This window comes from Schistocerca nitens, chromosome 2, assembly GCF_023898315.1.
Source record: "Schistocerca nitens isolate TAMUIC-IGC-003100 chromosome 2, iqSchNite1.1, whole genome shotgun sequence".
Taxonomy (NCBI): Eukaryota; Metazoa; Arthropoda; class Insecta; order Orthoptera; family Acrididae; genus Schistocerca; species Schistocerca nitens.
Window position 1 is genome coordinate 247,426,644 of NC_064615.1, and position 13,534 is coordinate 247,440,177.

Genomic DNA, 13,534 nt, shown 5'->3' on the forward strand with positions numbered 1-13,534 from the left:
GACTAGGTAACGTTAAAGAGTCTTCATTCATTTTTGTAAACTCCATTGACAATCACTAGGTTCAACACCACACAAATCAGCACCGGCTCCAGGGATTTTGCCGCCCCGCGCGAACATGTCAAGCGCCCCCACCCCCACCCCCTTTTTCGACATAGTCAACTTTTCCCACAATATATTTCATAAATGACGCCTCATTTTCACATATCACACTCGTTCGTCTTTTTGTAGTGAATTTCTTTAAGATCCAGGCGGCAGTCAGTGATACGTTTACAGTGCAATACATTTTAAGCCATTTTTGTTGGAGGAAAAGTTTCTTTCGTAAATCGGAGTACACTGTTTCTGTACCACACGCTCCCTCTCTAGAGCCGGCCCTGACAATAATCAACACTATTGTTACATGGCTACTTCTTGTTAGGCGCACAGTACTGTTACGCAGGCCGCAGCTAATGTTGGCAGCGAACGTAAATATTCCGGAGCTGGGCATCGTCAGTGGTCAGTTAGTCTTACTGTGACTCGGTTCAGTTGTTAATCTTTCGTCCCTCACTGTCCAGTTTAAAATGGACAAGTTTATAATTAGGAAGAAATGTGACAATGTGGCAAGTGTTAGCGATGGTGAAGCTAGACCCAGTGTTAGTGGTGCTGTGTGTGACAACGAAGACACAGATAGTGACGGAACTGTGGCGGTGACGAAAAACACTGTTCCCGGAAAAAAACAACGCTGTTGTCAGCCCTCTTGGAAACAGCAATTTGCATGGATCGATTACAATTTTTTGCAAAATTTGCAGACAAATATTTGAAGAAAATCGTTTTCAGTTTTCTCACAAAATAGAAAAAACTTTCATGGAAACTGGTTTTTCGAACTGGAAGAAAGGGGTAGAAAAGTTGAAAGCGCATGAAGCATCGGGCTGCCAGTAGTGTAATTAAACTGCGGCCACTCAAGGAGATCCAATGTGAGCTGTAGTTATCGTATGGCAGCGAAACTTGGCAGATACGCTAATGCGTTAATGCGGAACGTACACTCCTGGAAATGGAAAAAAGAACACATTGACACCGGTGTGTCAGACCCACCATACTTGCTCCGGACACTGCGAGAGGGCTGTACAAGCAATAATCACACGCACGGCACAGCGGACACACCAGGAACCGCGGTGTTGGCCGTCGAATGGCGCTAGCTGCGCAGAATTTGTGCACCGCCGCCGTCAGTGTCAGCCAGTTTGCCGTGGCATACGGAGCTCCATCGCAGTCTTTAAGACTGGTAGCATGCCGCGACAGCGTGGACGTGAACCGTATGTGCAGTTGACGGACTTTGAGCGAGGGCGTATAGTGGGCATGCGGGAGGCCGGGTGGACGTACCGCCGAATTGCTCAACACGTGGGGCGTGAGGTCTCCACAGTACATCGATGTTGTCGCCAGTGGTCGGCGGAAGGTGCACGTGCCCGTCGACCTGGGACCGGACCGCCGCGACGCACGGATGCACGCCAAGACCGTAGGATCCTACGCAGTGCCGTAGGGGACCGCACCGCCACTTCCCAGCAAATTAGGGACACTGTTGCTCCTGGGGTATCGGCGAGGACCATTCGCAACCGTCTCCATGAAGCTGGGCTACGGTCCCGCACACCGTTAGGCCGTCTTCCGCTCACGCCCCAACATCGTGCAGCCCGCCTCCAGTGGTGTCGCGACAGGCGTGAATGGAGGGACGAATGGAGACGTGTCGTCTTCAGCGATGAGAGTCGCTTCTGCCTTGGTGCCAATGTTGGTCGTATGCGTGTCTGGCGCCGTGCAGGTGAGCGCCACGATCAGGACTGCATACGACCGAGGCACACAGGGCCAACACCTGGCATCATGGTGTGGGGAGCGATCTCCTACACTGGCCGTACACCACTGGTGATCGTCGAGAGTACACTGAATAGTGCACGGTACATCCAAACCGTCATCGAACCCATCGTTCTACCATTCCTAGACCGGCAAGGGTACTTGCTGTTCCAACAGACAATGCACTTCCGCATGTATCCCGTGCCACCCAATGTGCTCTAGAAGGTGTAAGTCAACTACCCTGGCCAGCAAGATCTCCGGATCTGTCCCCCATTGAGCATGTTTGGGACTGGATGAAGCGTCGTCTCACGCGGTCTGCACGTCCAGCACGAACGCTGGTCCAACTGAGGCGCCAGGTGGAAATGGCATGGCAAGCCGTTCCACAGGACTACATCCAGCATCTCTACGATCGTCTCCATGGGAGAATAGCAGCCTGCATTGCTGCGAAAGGTGGATATACACTGTACTAGTGCCGACATTGTGCATGCTCTGTTGCCTGTGTCTATGTGCCTGTGGTTCTGTCAGTGTGATCATGTGATGTATCTGACCCCAGGAATGTGTCAATAAAGTTTCCCCTTCCTGGGACAATGAATTCACGGTGTTCTTATTTCAATTTCCAGGAGTGTATTTACTCTGGAAAAGAAATTAGTTCCAGTTGTGGCCACCAGGTGAAAGTCTGTTTATGCTGTTTGCATGACTGTGTGACATCCAAGCTGTCATTCAAAAAGTCATAGCATGTGTGAAAATACGGCTATCGAGACGAGAGACCGTGCGCTGTTAGTGAAACTGTTTTATGTTACAGGGCTGCTCTGAGAGAGTATCGCCGACTGTAAGGTCTGAGGAGAGGATAGATGCCATTAAACGGTTTTAAGAAGATGATAATGAAATTCATAAACACTGGGGAGCTTGGTGTGGCACCTCTAAGAGGAAGGCGTCCTATCACGGTAGAAGTTATTGGCAACGTAGCTATCGCCGTAACTGACCATGCAGCAAGTGCCCGGGTAGTGCTAATGTTCGTCCAGTCTCACGGTAATTGTCCATCCCATGGTTAACAGCACAGATCGTTTTGCGGTCTGTATTTCATTGGTAGCGATACAAGATTGAGACAGTGCAACAGCTGAAACCTCATGATCCCCAGCACCATTCTGAATATTCTCTACGGTTTCTGGCACGGGTCGAAGCTTATTAGGCCGGCCGTGATGGCCAAGCGGTTAAAGGCGCTACAGTCTGGAACCGCGCGGCCGCTACGGTCGCAGGTTCGAATCCTGCCCCGGGCATGGATGTGTGTGATGTCCTTAGGTTAGTTAGGTTTAACTAGTTCTAAGTTCTAGGTGACTGATGACCTTAGAAGTTAAGTCCCATAGTGCTCAGAGCCATTTGAACCATTTTTGAAGCTGATTACATGTACCCGGACAATATCCTATGGAATGACGAGGCACATTTTACACTACAGGTTGCACTGAATAGACAGCACTACCGAATTCGAGGTGCTGTTAAACCACGTAGACCACAACCACAAAGAGCCATTGTACTCGCCTTATGTAACAGTGTGTGGTGTGGGTCAACAAGCACCTTTATTCTCGGTCCGTTCTTCTTAGAAGAGAATACACCCAGAGGGCCTATCAGGTGTACAGTGGCGTCTGCATGTTATCGAGACCTCCGTGTACAGCATGTGATTCCTCCTTTGGAAGACCGAAACGCTGTGGAACCCACTATTTTCATGCAAGATAGGGCAATACCTTATGTCCCTCTCCCTACAGAAAGCTCTGCTTAATGCAACCTCTACGAATATGCTATCTCCAAAGGTTTCCCATATCCATGATCTGTAACATCACCTGATCAGAATCCATGTGATTTTGGCTCTGGAGTTATTTAAAAGAAAGCATTTACCAGGGATACGCTCGGTCTGAAGGCAAGTATACAGGAACACGTTGCTCACATTTCACCAAAACAGCTGCGAGCAACTGTCGATCACGTCGTTTTACGGATGCAGCATCTCGTCGACGCCTCCGGTGCTCATATTGAACAAATTTATAACGGTGGTTAATGATGAAGACAACTTTATGTCTTTCTCACTTGTTCGGCCTTTTCTGCCCACGCCCTGTTCGTGATCCACTACATATGGAAACATTTCTATACGTTTTTCTTGCAATCAAAAAGCCAGATTTGCGCCTAGTGGCTACGAACGTAACTAATTTTTGTCCAGCGTAAATCGATTCCTCATTAACGCTTTAGAATATCTACGAAGTTTTGCTGCCATACGATAACTACAGCCCACACTGGACCCCTGTGGGTAGCTGTTATAGCCACACCAGTACAACTAAAACTAAACTCGCCGAACAGGCCTTGGAAGAATACCGACCGGCCGCCGTGTCATCCTCAGCCCACAGGTGCCACAGGATGCGGAGATGGAGAAGCGTACAGTCAACACACCGCTCTCACGGCCGTACGTCAGTTTACGAGACCGGAGCCGCTACTTCTCAATCAAGTAGCTCCTCAGTTTGCTTCACAAGGGCTGAGTGCACCCCGCGTGCCAACAGCGCTCGGCACACCGGATGGTCAGTCATCCAAGTGCTAGCCCAGCTCGACAGCGCTTAACTTCGGTGATCTGACGGGAATCGGTGTTACCACTGCGGTAAGGCCGTTGGCCTGTAGAACTAAAGATGTTTAAAAAAAAAATCAAGAGTGTAAGTTTAAAACTCTTATCCACAGCAATAAATTTAGCAAACGCAGGCATGAACTACGTATCCACGAAAAACTGTTGGGAGTATTGCACTCCCCTGACACTAAATTAAAAGGCATAATTTTATTCAGCGTTATACAAGATGTTTCCGTTGCCCTTTACAGATGAGAAAAGAGCCAAAGAGCTTCATACTATGAGGGGCTGTCTAATGAAAATCGGACACCCGCCACAACGGGACCATAAAATGATTCCAAACAAAAGTATCCACCACACGCGTTGAGAGATTTACCCGAATTCCCGTTTCTTAGAACGCGGTCGGTCGCTGACGGATCCGCAACCACATCCTTTGTCGCACTTCCTCGTCCGGCTGAAACCGTCGTCCACTCATTTCTCTCTTCAGGTCGCCAAAGATGTGAAAATCACACGATGAAAGATCCGGGCTGTACGCAGGATGTTGCAGTGTTTCCCAACCGAATCGCTGAAGCGTAGCCTTCATCCGATTGGGAGTGTGGGGACGGCCGTTATCGTGCAACGCAAGCGGTGCAACCATCCCACATCTCTCCCGCCAAAGAAATCCAGAGCTGCTCAAACAAGTTCAGGTAAGTCATGACGACCTTCTTCGACTGCAGGGGCCTCCTGCTCGTCGCGTTCTCCGACTGTGGGACCACAAACAATGCGCAGCGCTATGAAGACGCTTTACAGAAACTGTGGCCTGCCGTAAAGTCAAAACGCCCAGGAATGCTGTCAGACGGAATCATCCTGTTGCACATAACGCCCGTCCCCACACAGACAATCGGACGAAGGCTAAAAAATGTTCAAATGTGTGTGAAATCTTATGGGACTTAACTGCTAAGGTCATCAGTCCCTAAGCTTACACACTACTTAACCTAAATTATCCTAAGGTCAAACACACACACCCATGCCCGAGGGAGGATTCGAACCTCCGCCGGGACCAGCCGCAAAGTCCATGACTGCAGCGCCTCAGACCGCTCGGCTAATCCCGCGCTGCTCGACGAAGGCTACGCTTCAGCGACTTGGTTGGGAAACACGGCAGCACAGATCTTTCACCGTGTGATTTTAACATCATTGGCGACCTGAAGACAGACATGCGTATAAACGTCGGTCTCATTCGGACGAGAAAGCGCAGAGTTAGTGCAGTTGTGGATCTGTCAGCGGCCGAGCTCGTTCTGCGCTACAGGAACTGGTCGTGTCGTCTCTCAGCAGGATAAATGTCTTAAGGTGTGTGATGATTACTTTGGGAAGGAGCCATTCCATGGTCCCAAAGTGGCGGGTGTTCGGTTTTCAAAAAATGGCTCTGAGCACTATGCGACTTAACTTCTGAGGTCATTAGTCGCCTAGAACTTAGAACTAATTAAACCTAACTAACCTAAGGACATCACACACATCCATGCCCGAGGCAGGATTCGAACCTGCGACCGTAGCGTGTTCGGTTTTCATTTGACTGCCTATTGTATTAAGGACGTTGCATTAAGAAACGGTTATTAAAAACGTGACATAACTTAACTCCGCCCGAACAGGCCACAAAGGCCCAAAGGTACCGACCGGCCGCCGTGTCATACTTAGCACAGAGGCGTCACTGGATGCACACTGCTCTCCCGGCCGTATGTCAATTTACGAGACCGGAGCCGCTACTTCGCAATCAAGTAGCTCCTCTGTTTGCCTCACAAGCGCTGCGTGGACCCCGCTTGCCAACAGCGCCTGGCAGACCGGATGGTCACCCATCCAAATGCTAGCCCAGCCCTACAGCGTTTGACTTCGGTGATCTGAAGGAAACCGGTGTTACCATTGCGGCAAGGCCGTAAAAACATGACATGACCAAATTATATCTCAGTGTAAAGAAAAACGATAAGCGGGCAAAACAATTAGACAATTTATGTCGACGTAAACAAAAGATACACTATACTCACATATAAGGGTCCTGTAAGTGAATGCACAGCAAGATGTTTTCCTAGACTGCATGGAAGAGTCGCATTTCAGACAAATAATTTTCTTGGAGATGTCTTGAGACAACAGTGAGTCTTAAATGTACAGAGCCACGCGGGGTAACCGAGCGGTATAGGGCGTCTTGTCACGCTCCGCGAGGCTCCCCCGTTGGAGGTTCGAGTCCTCCCTCGGCATGGGTGTGTGTGTCGTCCTTAGCGTAAGTTAATTTAACTTAGATTAAGTAGTGTGTAAGCTTAGGGACCAATGACCTCAGCAGTTTGGTTCCGTAAGACCTTACCACAAATTTCAATTTTTCAAATGCACAGCATCAGTTGCCGAGATTGTGAAAGCAAATATGTACATCGGACAGACAGGCAGGCCGTTTCGTGTTCGCTGTACAGGACATTGCTACGCAGTTTCCAGTCGTACATCATTAGATGAACATTTAAAAACAACCAAGCATATCACAGGAGAAATTTAGGATAGGCCTACTGTGAACGTAACGCACACAGCAGATAAAGGCCCATGGTTATACGAGAAGAATTGGTGATATATACGGAAAAGAAAACAAACCAGTAAAATTTATTAAGTAAACAGAGTGAATTCAATTTGAGCCGATTTTTCCACTTATTTAATGAGATGCTATAAAAGATTGCGCTTCTGCGTGGTTTTGTACATATCGATATGACTCTTTCGTTCCCAATCAAATGCTATAGTTTCTGCAATTGTGCTTTGATCATACACCCGACCAGTAAGTCTATAATAAACATTATAAATCTAAAGCACACCACTTTTTGTTTGACTGTGGCACCGAAGGGTAGTTTTAAGATCACTAACGTGTTGCACCCAAGGCAACGATTGTAGGTTACCAAATCACAAATTAGCTTCTAGAGATTAACTTTATCTGATGTTACGATAATTTTTGCAGATCCGATGATGCTCGCTTTCCATGATGTGAATGTCAGATATTTATACTAAAGCACTGTATCAAAACATCTAGCGCTCAGCATCTGCAAGTAAATACTTTTAAAACAGTTTGTCCTTAACCTAGATATTAGTTTACTGAAAGAGTGAGTAAATTTTTCACACTGTCGTGTAAATAATTTATAAAATGACATTGAAATAGATGTATTTTGATTTGACACGCCAGAGGGCATAGTTGTGTGATCTTGTTTTTGATTTCAGTTGCAGATGGACAAGATATTTTATAAGAAGTATATGAATTGTAGCCCGCCCGGTTGGCTGTGCGGTGTAACGCACGGCTTTCTGGGCGGGAAGGAGCGCCTGGTCCCCGGCACGAGTCCGCCCGGCGGATTTGTGTCGAGGTCCGGTGTGCCGGCCAGTCTGTGGGTCGTTTTTAGGTGGTTTTCCATCTGCCTCGGCGAATGCGGGCTGGTTCCCCTTATCCCGTCTCAGCTACACTATGTAGTCGATTGCTGTACAAACAAGTTCTCCACCTACGCGTACATCACCATTACTGTACCACGCAAACATAGGAGTTACACTCGTCTGATGTGAGACGTTCCCGGGGGAGGTCCACCGGGGGCCGAACCGCACAATAACCCTGGGTTCGGTGTGGGGCTGCGGAGGGGTGAAGTGGACTGCGGTAGTCGTCGTGGGGTTGCGGACCACTGCGGCTGCGGCGGGGACGAAGCCTCTCCGTCGTTTCTAGGTCCCCGGTTAATATAACATACTATAACATATGAATTTTAACTGTTTGTTACAGTTTCATTGATGATATGATTTCGTTAACACGTACAGTATTTCTAGAAACGACAGTTCTATTGGTACACAAGCAATTCGAAATTGTTTTTAACTCCATTCAGCAACCTAGTTAGCGCCAGTAGCTTTCATATTATCTTGAGCTATGTTTTTATGACACTATATTTTGAATTCTGTAATTCTGTATTTTATTTAATGTAAATCTGTGTACAACCCATTGTCTTTTAATGCATAAACAAATACTCTCTGTCGCAAATGTATTCATTAAAGAGGGCGCCGATGGTGTCCGCCACAAACATGATCTTAGCTGCGTAGTGTACACAACTTAATCTTGCTGTTTATGTTATCTTTGTGAAAGTCAATGTTCTCTATTGCAAACTGACACATATGGTTGTGCTTTGATCGTTTAGGTTTGACTTTATGTGTATTTATTTTATTTTAGCATTGAACACGATCACTCAGTGACTGAAAGCGATATGCAGTAATGAAAAACTGTTTCAAATTTACACGACCAATGCTATAGTTTTCCTGGTTTTCAATGTTTTCTTAGCGTACTGTGCAATGGTATTTCATCAAAGATTTTCCGACAGCAATGGCATCGTCTTCTATTAATTGTACAAGCCAATATTTTCCATAATTTAATTTCATTATATGTATCTAAATCTCTAGTTTCGTAGTTGCAACTGAATTAGCCGCAAGATAACAGACGAGCGCGTCTGACGGATTGGCCGGTTATAAGAGCTAGACTTTCGGGGTTCATGTATAGTATGGGCGGTAATGTTAAGAACGGAATTGAGAAATGAGAGAACATCATCGTGCGCCGGGAGCTTCAAATAAAATATTCAGTTTATCAATACTTTACATAAACAGAATTTTATGGGTTTCTTTTTTACCGATCGTGTGATAGACACTCACTTCTTGGGCTGCACTGATACTTGCTTTGGGCCGCATGCGGCGCGTGGCGCAGGTTGGACATTCCTGGTCTGTACGGAGCCTCTGATCGTACGCTACTGTTGTCCAGACCATCCTGAAGCAACAGAACTCTCGTAGTGACATACGCACTGCAATGTTTCCAGGTGACACGGTTGCCATAGACAGCACATACTGCCCCCTCACGATGGAAACTAGGACTGTCAATATTTTTAAAATTATAGGGAATACGATACATCGATTTTTAAAAGACCATCACTACCGGCACTCGACACAACGAAAAACACGTCGATATGTCGACATGTTGACGGAAAAAATTTCGACGTACAGGCAAAAAAGGAAAGTCGGATACACATTGTAAATATATTAGTATATTGTCGGTTTTAGAGCTGTACATTTAAGTATTGTTTTGTTATTAGATATTCTGTACATCAACAAGCTGTCAGCCTACTTATCCACCTCAGTGCAAGAACTGATAGGAAAACGACGCACCTTCACGTTTGGCGATAACCACTTTGCTAACAATGGTAACTGCATGCAAGTGGCACAATAAAAGGTGTCCGATGGCTCCGTCATTCGGTTTATTAACATTCAGATTTGTTCGGAACACTTCATGTCGACTTCCTCATTTTTTCATTTCTGTCAACGCCAGCTGTTAAGTGTCAAAATTACGTGGTGAAGCTAAACGTTGCAGTTTCTGTTGGTAGCGCCGAGCGGCGATTACGTCAGCATTTCCCCTCGCACGTCACTGCAAAATACCTATCTTGTGATACAGATTTTTGTTCATCATTTCTAGCAACTGTTTTTGAGGAATGCGTATATGAAGAAATAGCACACTAATTCCCTTAAATTTTTTTTAAAGCAAATAGTGGCTATTTCCTCACACCGGAAAGCTTCTTATTCCATTCACACCGCCACCCCGCAGTGCAATCGGACTTCTTCTTTTATTCCGCATATACTTGCTTTACACAGTCAAAGAAAAAGTCTGGATATGATGAAAGCTCAAAAGGTAGAAAGACTCCTTCACACAGTGAAAGTAAAATTATGTTCTACCACTATTTCAAAAGAACAACTTCAAATATATACTGAGACTTGTGGAAAAAATATAACATAAAATAAAAATATCGGCACTTGATACTGCCGTTTGATATTAATATATTGGGGAAAAGACGTCGTCGATATATATTTATATAATTTGGCAAATAATGGATATAGCGATATTTTACGGACAGCCCTAGTCCAAACCATCCCGTAGCGACACAACTCTCACAATGACCCACAGCACAGTACCGTAATGCTTCCAGGTGACACGGTTGCCATAGATTGCACATACTGCCCCCTCGCGGTAGAAACATAGACTGTTTTCGCTAGAATTACATTACAGACAAAGCAATGTATTGATATCGCAACGTATTTCTGGATCACAACGTTCGATATTAAAATTCTGGCAATATACTCGTACAGCATTTGTTTTCAAGGCCGCATATGAGTTTTTGCAGATTCGCCTCGTGTAAAGCATGCGTTTAAGGGGACCAGACCCTGCCTATCTAACCCATGTTAATTTAGGCAAGTATTTGGCGCATTTCTGAAAAAAACTATTTGATGCAGAACCTTAGTATTTTTAGTGTATGTTACATGATGGTAATAGAGTCAACTGTACTAAAATTTACTTGATCCATTTTATAGTTTTTAAGAAATACTTTTTTAAATTTATTAACAAAAATATTAAGTCTTTCTGAAGAAAATATTTTTTTTGTGAACTTCCTAATGGGGGAATATTAATGAATGTAGTACCAGAGGTGGATTTTTATGTTATGCGGAGTCTCTGAAATGTCATTCATTTATCTAGGATAGTTTTGATATAATGGGGCATATGTACTGAAAATTTTAGTTTGCGAGAAATTGACTTTAAAGAAAAAACTTTTGAAATTTGTTACTTCAGTTAATTAAAACTGTTCTGCTGCTTATGATGGCCCTTCTTTTGCCTCTAGCAGGTCTACCAGCTTCTTTTTCACCTTCGTGGATGTTTGTCTCGCTTTCTTGGCCATATTAGATGCAGACCTGTCTGCATCGGCTATCCTCATTTTATCGCAATGCTGCAGCCCAGTGATCATATTTTCACCAGGATTAATTCCCAGCTTTTTCAGTATCCAACACTTCCCAATATTGCCGGCCATGGTGGCCGTGCGGTTCTAGGCGCTTCAGTCCGGAAGCGCGGGACTGCTAAGGTCGCAGGTTCGAATCCTGCCTCGGGCATGGATGTGTGTGATGTCCTTAGGTTAGTTAGGTTTAAGTAGTTCTAAGTTCTAGGGGACTGATGACCTCAGATGTTAAGTCCCATAGTGCTCAGAGCCATTTGAACCATGTTTGAACTTCCCAATACTACCACAAATTAATGTAATAACAGCATCATGAACTCCTAGTTTCATTGTATGCATGCCTACAAATACAATTTTAGGAAGGCGGTTCCAAATTATGCTGTCGACACATTTATTTGGATTCTGTGTCTGCCCATGCAGACATTTCCTTAGAAGGTCAGGATGAGGCAATTATCTGAAAACAGATTTAATTGCTGTAATAACAGCAGCAGGAAGAGAATGCTGGTGAGATTCTCCAGTTGCCTGAGCCTTATTGTATTTGCACCACGAATTTTCTCCTGATGGACACAATCCGTGACGTGGCTTATCATCAGTAGAGGTCTTATGGAAGAATATGGCCCAAACATCTCTCTTCATTGCCTCCAGATTTTCTTTATTTCTCCTAAAAGCCTGCCCATAGTATACCTGCAAGTTTTCTATTTCAGTTTTAGTTAACCGACCCTGTCCGGTCAACAATTTTCCATCTTCTATTTTTTTCCTCTCATATAACCGGTTAGTTTTCTCAGCCTTGTCCCCAAACGCTTTTGAACATGGCCTACACATTCTATTTTGCTAATAATGGCATCTCCATATGGCTTAGAGTTGACAGTGGATGGGCTGACAGTGAGTGACAGAAAAGTGGGCGTGGCACATAGGCACACGTGGTAGGAAAATGCTCTTTAAATGCTCGAAAAAACATTTTTTCTGCAAAATCCTTTTCAGAGCAATTAAATAAAACCGTAATCTAGCGAAATATGATGAAAACCGAAAATCGATTTTTTTCGATGTGAACCACGGTGTGGTCCCCTTAAAAGCGAACGAGCGACGCTTGGAAGCACTGACCGATGCAGGAGTAGAGCATCCTGCGGCGGATGGAGCGCTTGAAGAAGCAGGAGCAGCCGTCGCAGCAGTAGACGCCGTAGTGCTTGCCGTAGCTTTTGTCGCCGCACACCCTGCACGGCACTGGCACGGGCAGCGTGCGACCTGCAACACGCACAGACCTGCTATGCAACTCAACACGTCTTCTGAAATTTGGACACACAGTTAGAGCAATTTAATTTTTAACTCGACATTTTCTGTACGACGGCCTCCAGAAATATTCACCATTCCTCCGATAACAACGTGTTGGAACTCTCAGTGTACACTCACAGAGATTTCTCAGTGACTTCTTTGTGAAAAATGTGTTCATAGCCCTTGAGGGCACATGTAGGACGAAACTGCAAAAAAACGAAATTTTTTATTGCGTAATTTATTAGACTGATTTTTTAAGAACAACACTGCAAATTTTCATAATCGATTTCTGGCTAGAATTATGTTTTCCAAAAGTTTCTTTGGGTGTCTGCGCCTGGCACGCCCCCTCTTTCTATGCTGTGATCCACACCTTCTCTACGCCAGAAATTGTGTGTGCGTCAATTTTTTGTTTGGCAACGGCCTTGCCTCAGTGGATACCCCGGTTCCCGTGAGATAACCGAAGTTAAGCGCTGTCGCGCGTGGCCGGCTCTTGGATGGGTGACCATCCAGCCGCCGTGCGCTGTTGCCATTTTTTGGGGTGCAATCAGCCTCGTGATTCCAATTGAGGAGCTACTCGACCGAATAGTAGCGGCTCCGGTCAAAGAAAACCATCATAACGACCGGGAGAGCGGTGTGCTGACCACACGCCCCTCCTATCCGCATGCTCAATGAGGATGACACGGCGGTCGGATGGTCCCGATGGGCCACTTGTGGCCTGAAGACGGAGTGCAATTTTTGGTTCACACAATCGAAACGAACTGCAGATGAGTGTAGAACGCTGTGAGAAAGATTAATTTTGCTTGTTCCTTTGTTTACAACGTGGTTTTCTTGAATATACGTGCTACAAACTTATTTCAGTTTTTAGCTTTGTGTATATCAACCTTTTTTGCTCGAAATGGGTCGTAACGGTACACACATATTCAAAGAAGAATATGTCCGAAATATTCCAACTTTCAGGTACCTAGCCAATCCCGAGCTGCTGAAAAAAAATATGTACATGGGAAAACACAGAATAAACATGAGAGCTCAGACACCTTTTATGGATGCATTGTCCAAAAAACAGTATTTGCGTCCT

General features: G+C 45.4%; 1 protein-coding gene and 1 pseudogene across 1 annotated transcript in view; both read right to left on the reverse strand.

Annotated features, from left to right (window-relative positions):
* Positions 1-12,637, reverse strand: part of LOC126234951 (nuclear receptor subfamily 2 group E member 1-like) — a 104,654-nt gene extending 92,017 nt beyond the window's left edge. Inside the window, exons 1-2 of the mRNA XM_049943690.1 lie at positions 12,598-12,637; positions 12,292-12,432 (exon numbers count right to left, since the gene is read on the reverse strand). Coding sequence (XP_049799647.1) covers positions 12,292-12,432; positions 12,598-12,637 — 181 coding nt within the window. The remainder of the gene's footprint in view (positions 1-12,291; positions 12,433-12,597) is intronic.
* On the reverse strand, positions 4,344-4,461 carry LOC126238181 (5S ribosomal RNA; annotated as a pseudogene).
* Positions 12,638-13,534: the final 897 nt, after the last annotated feature.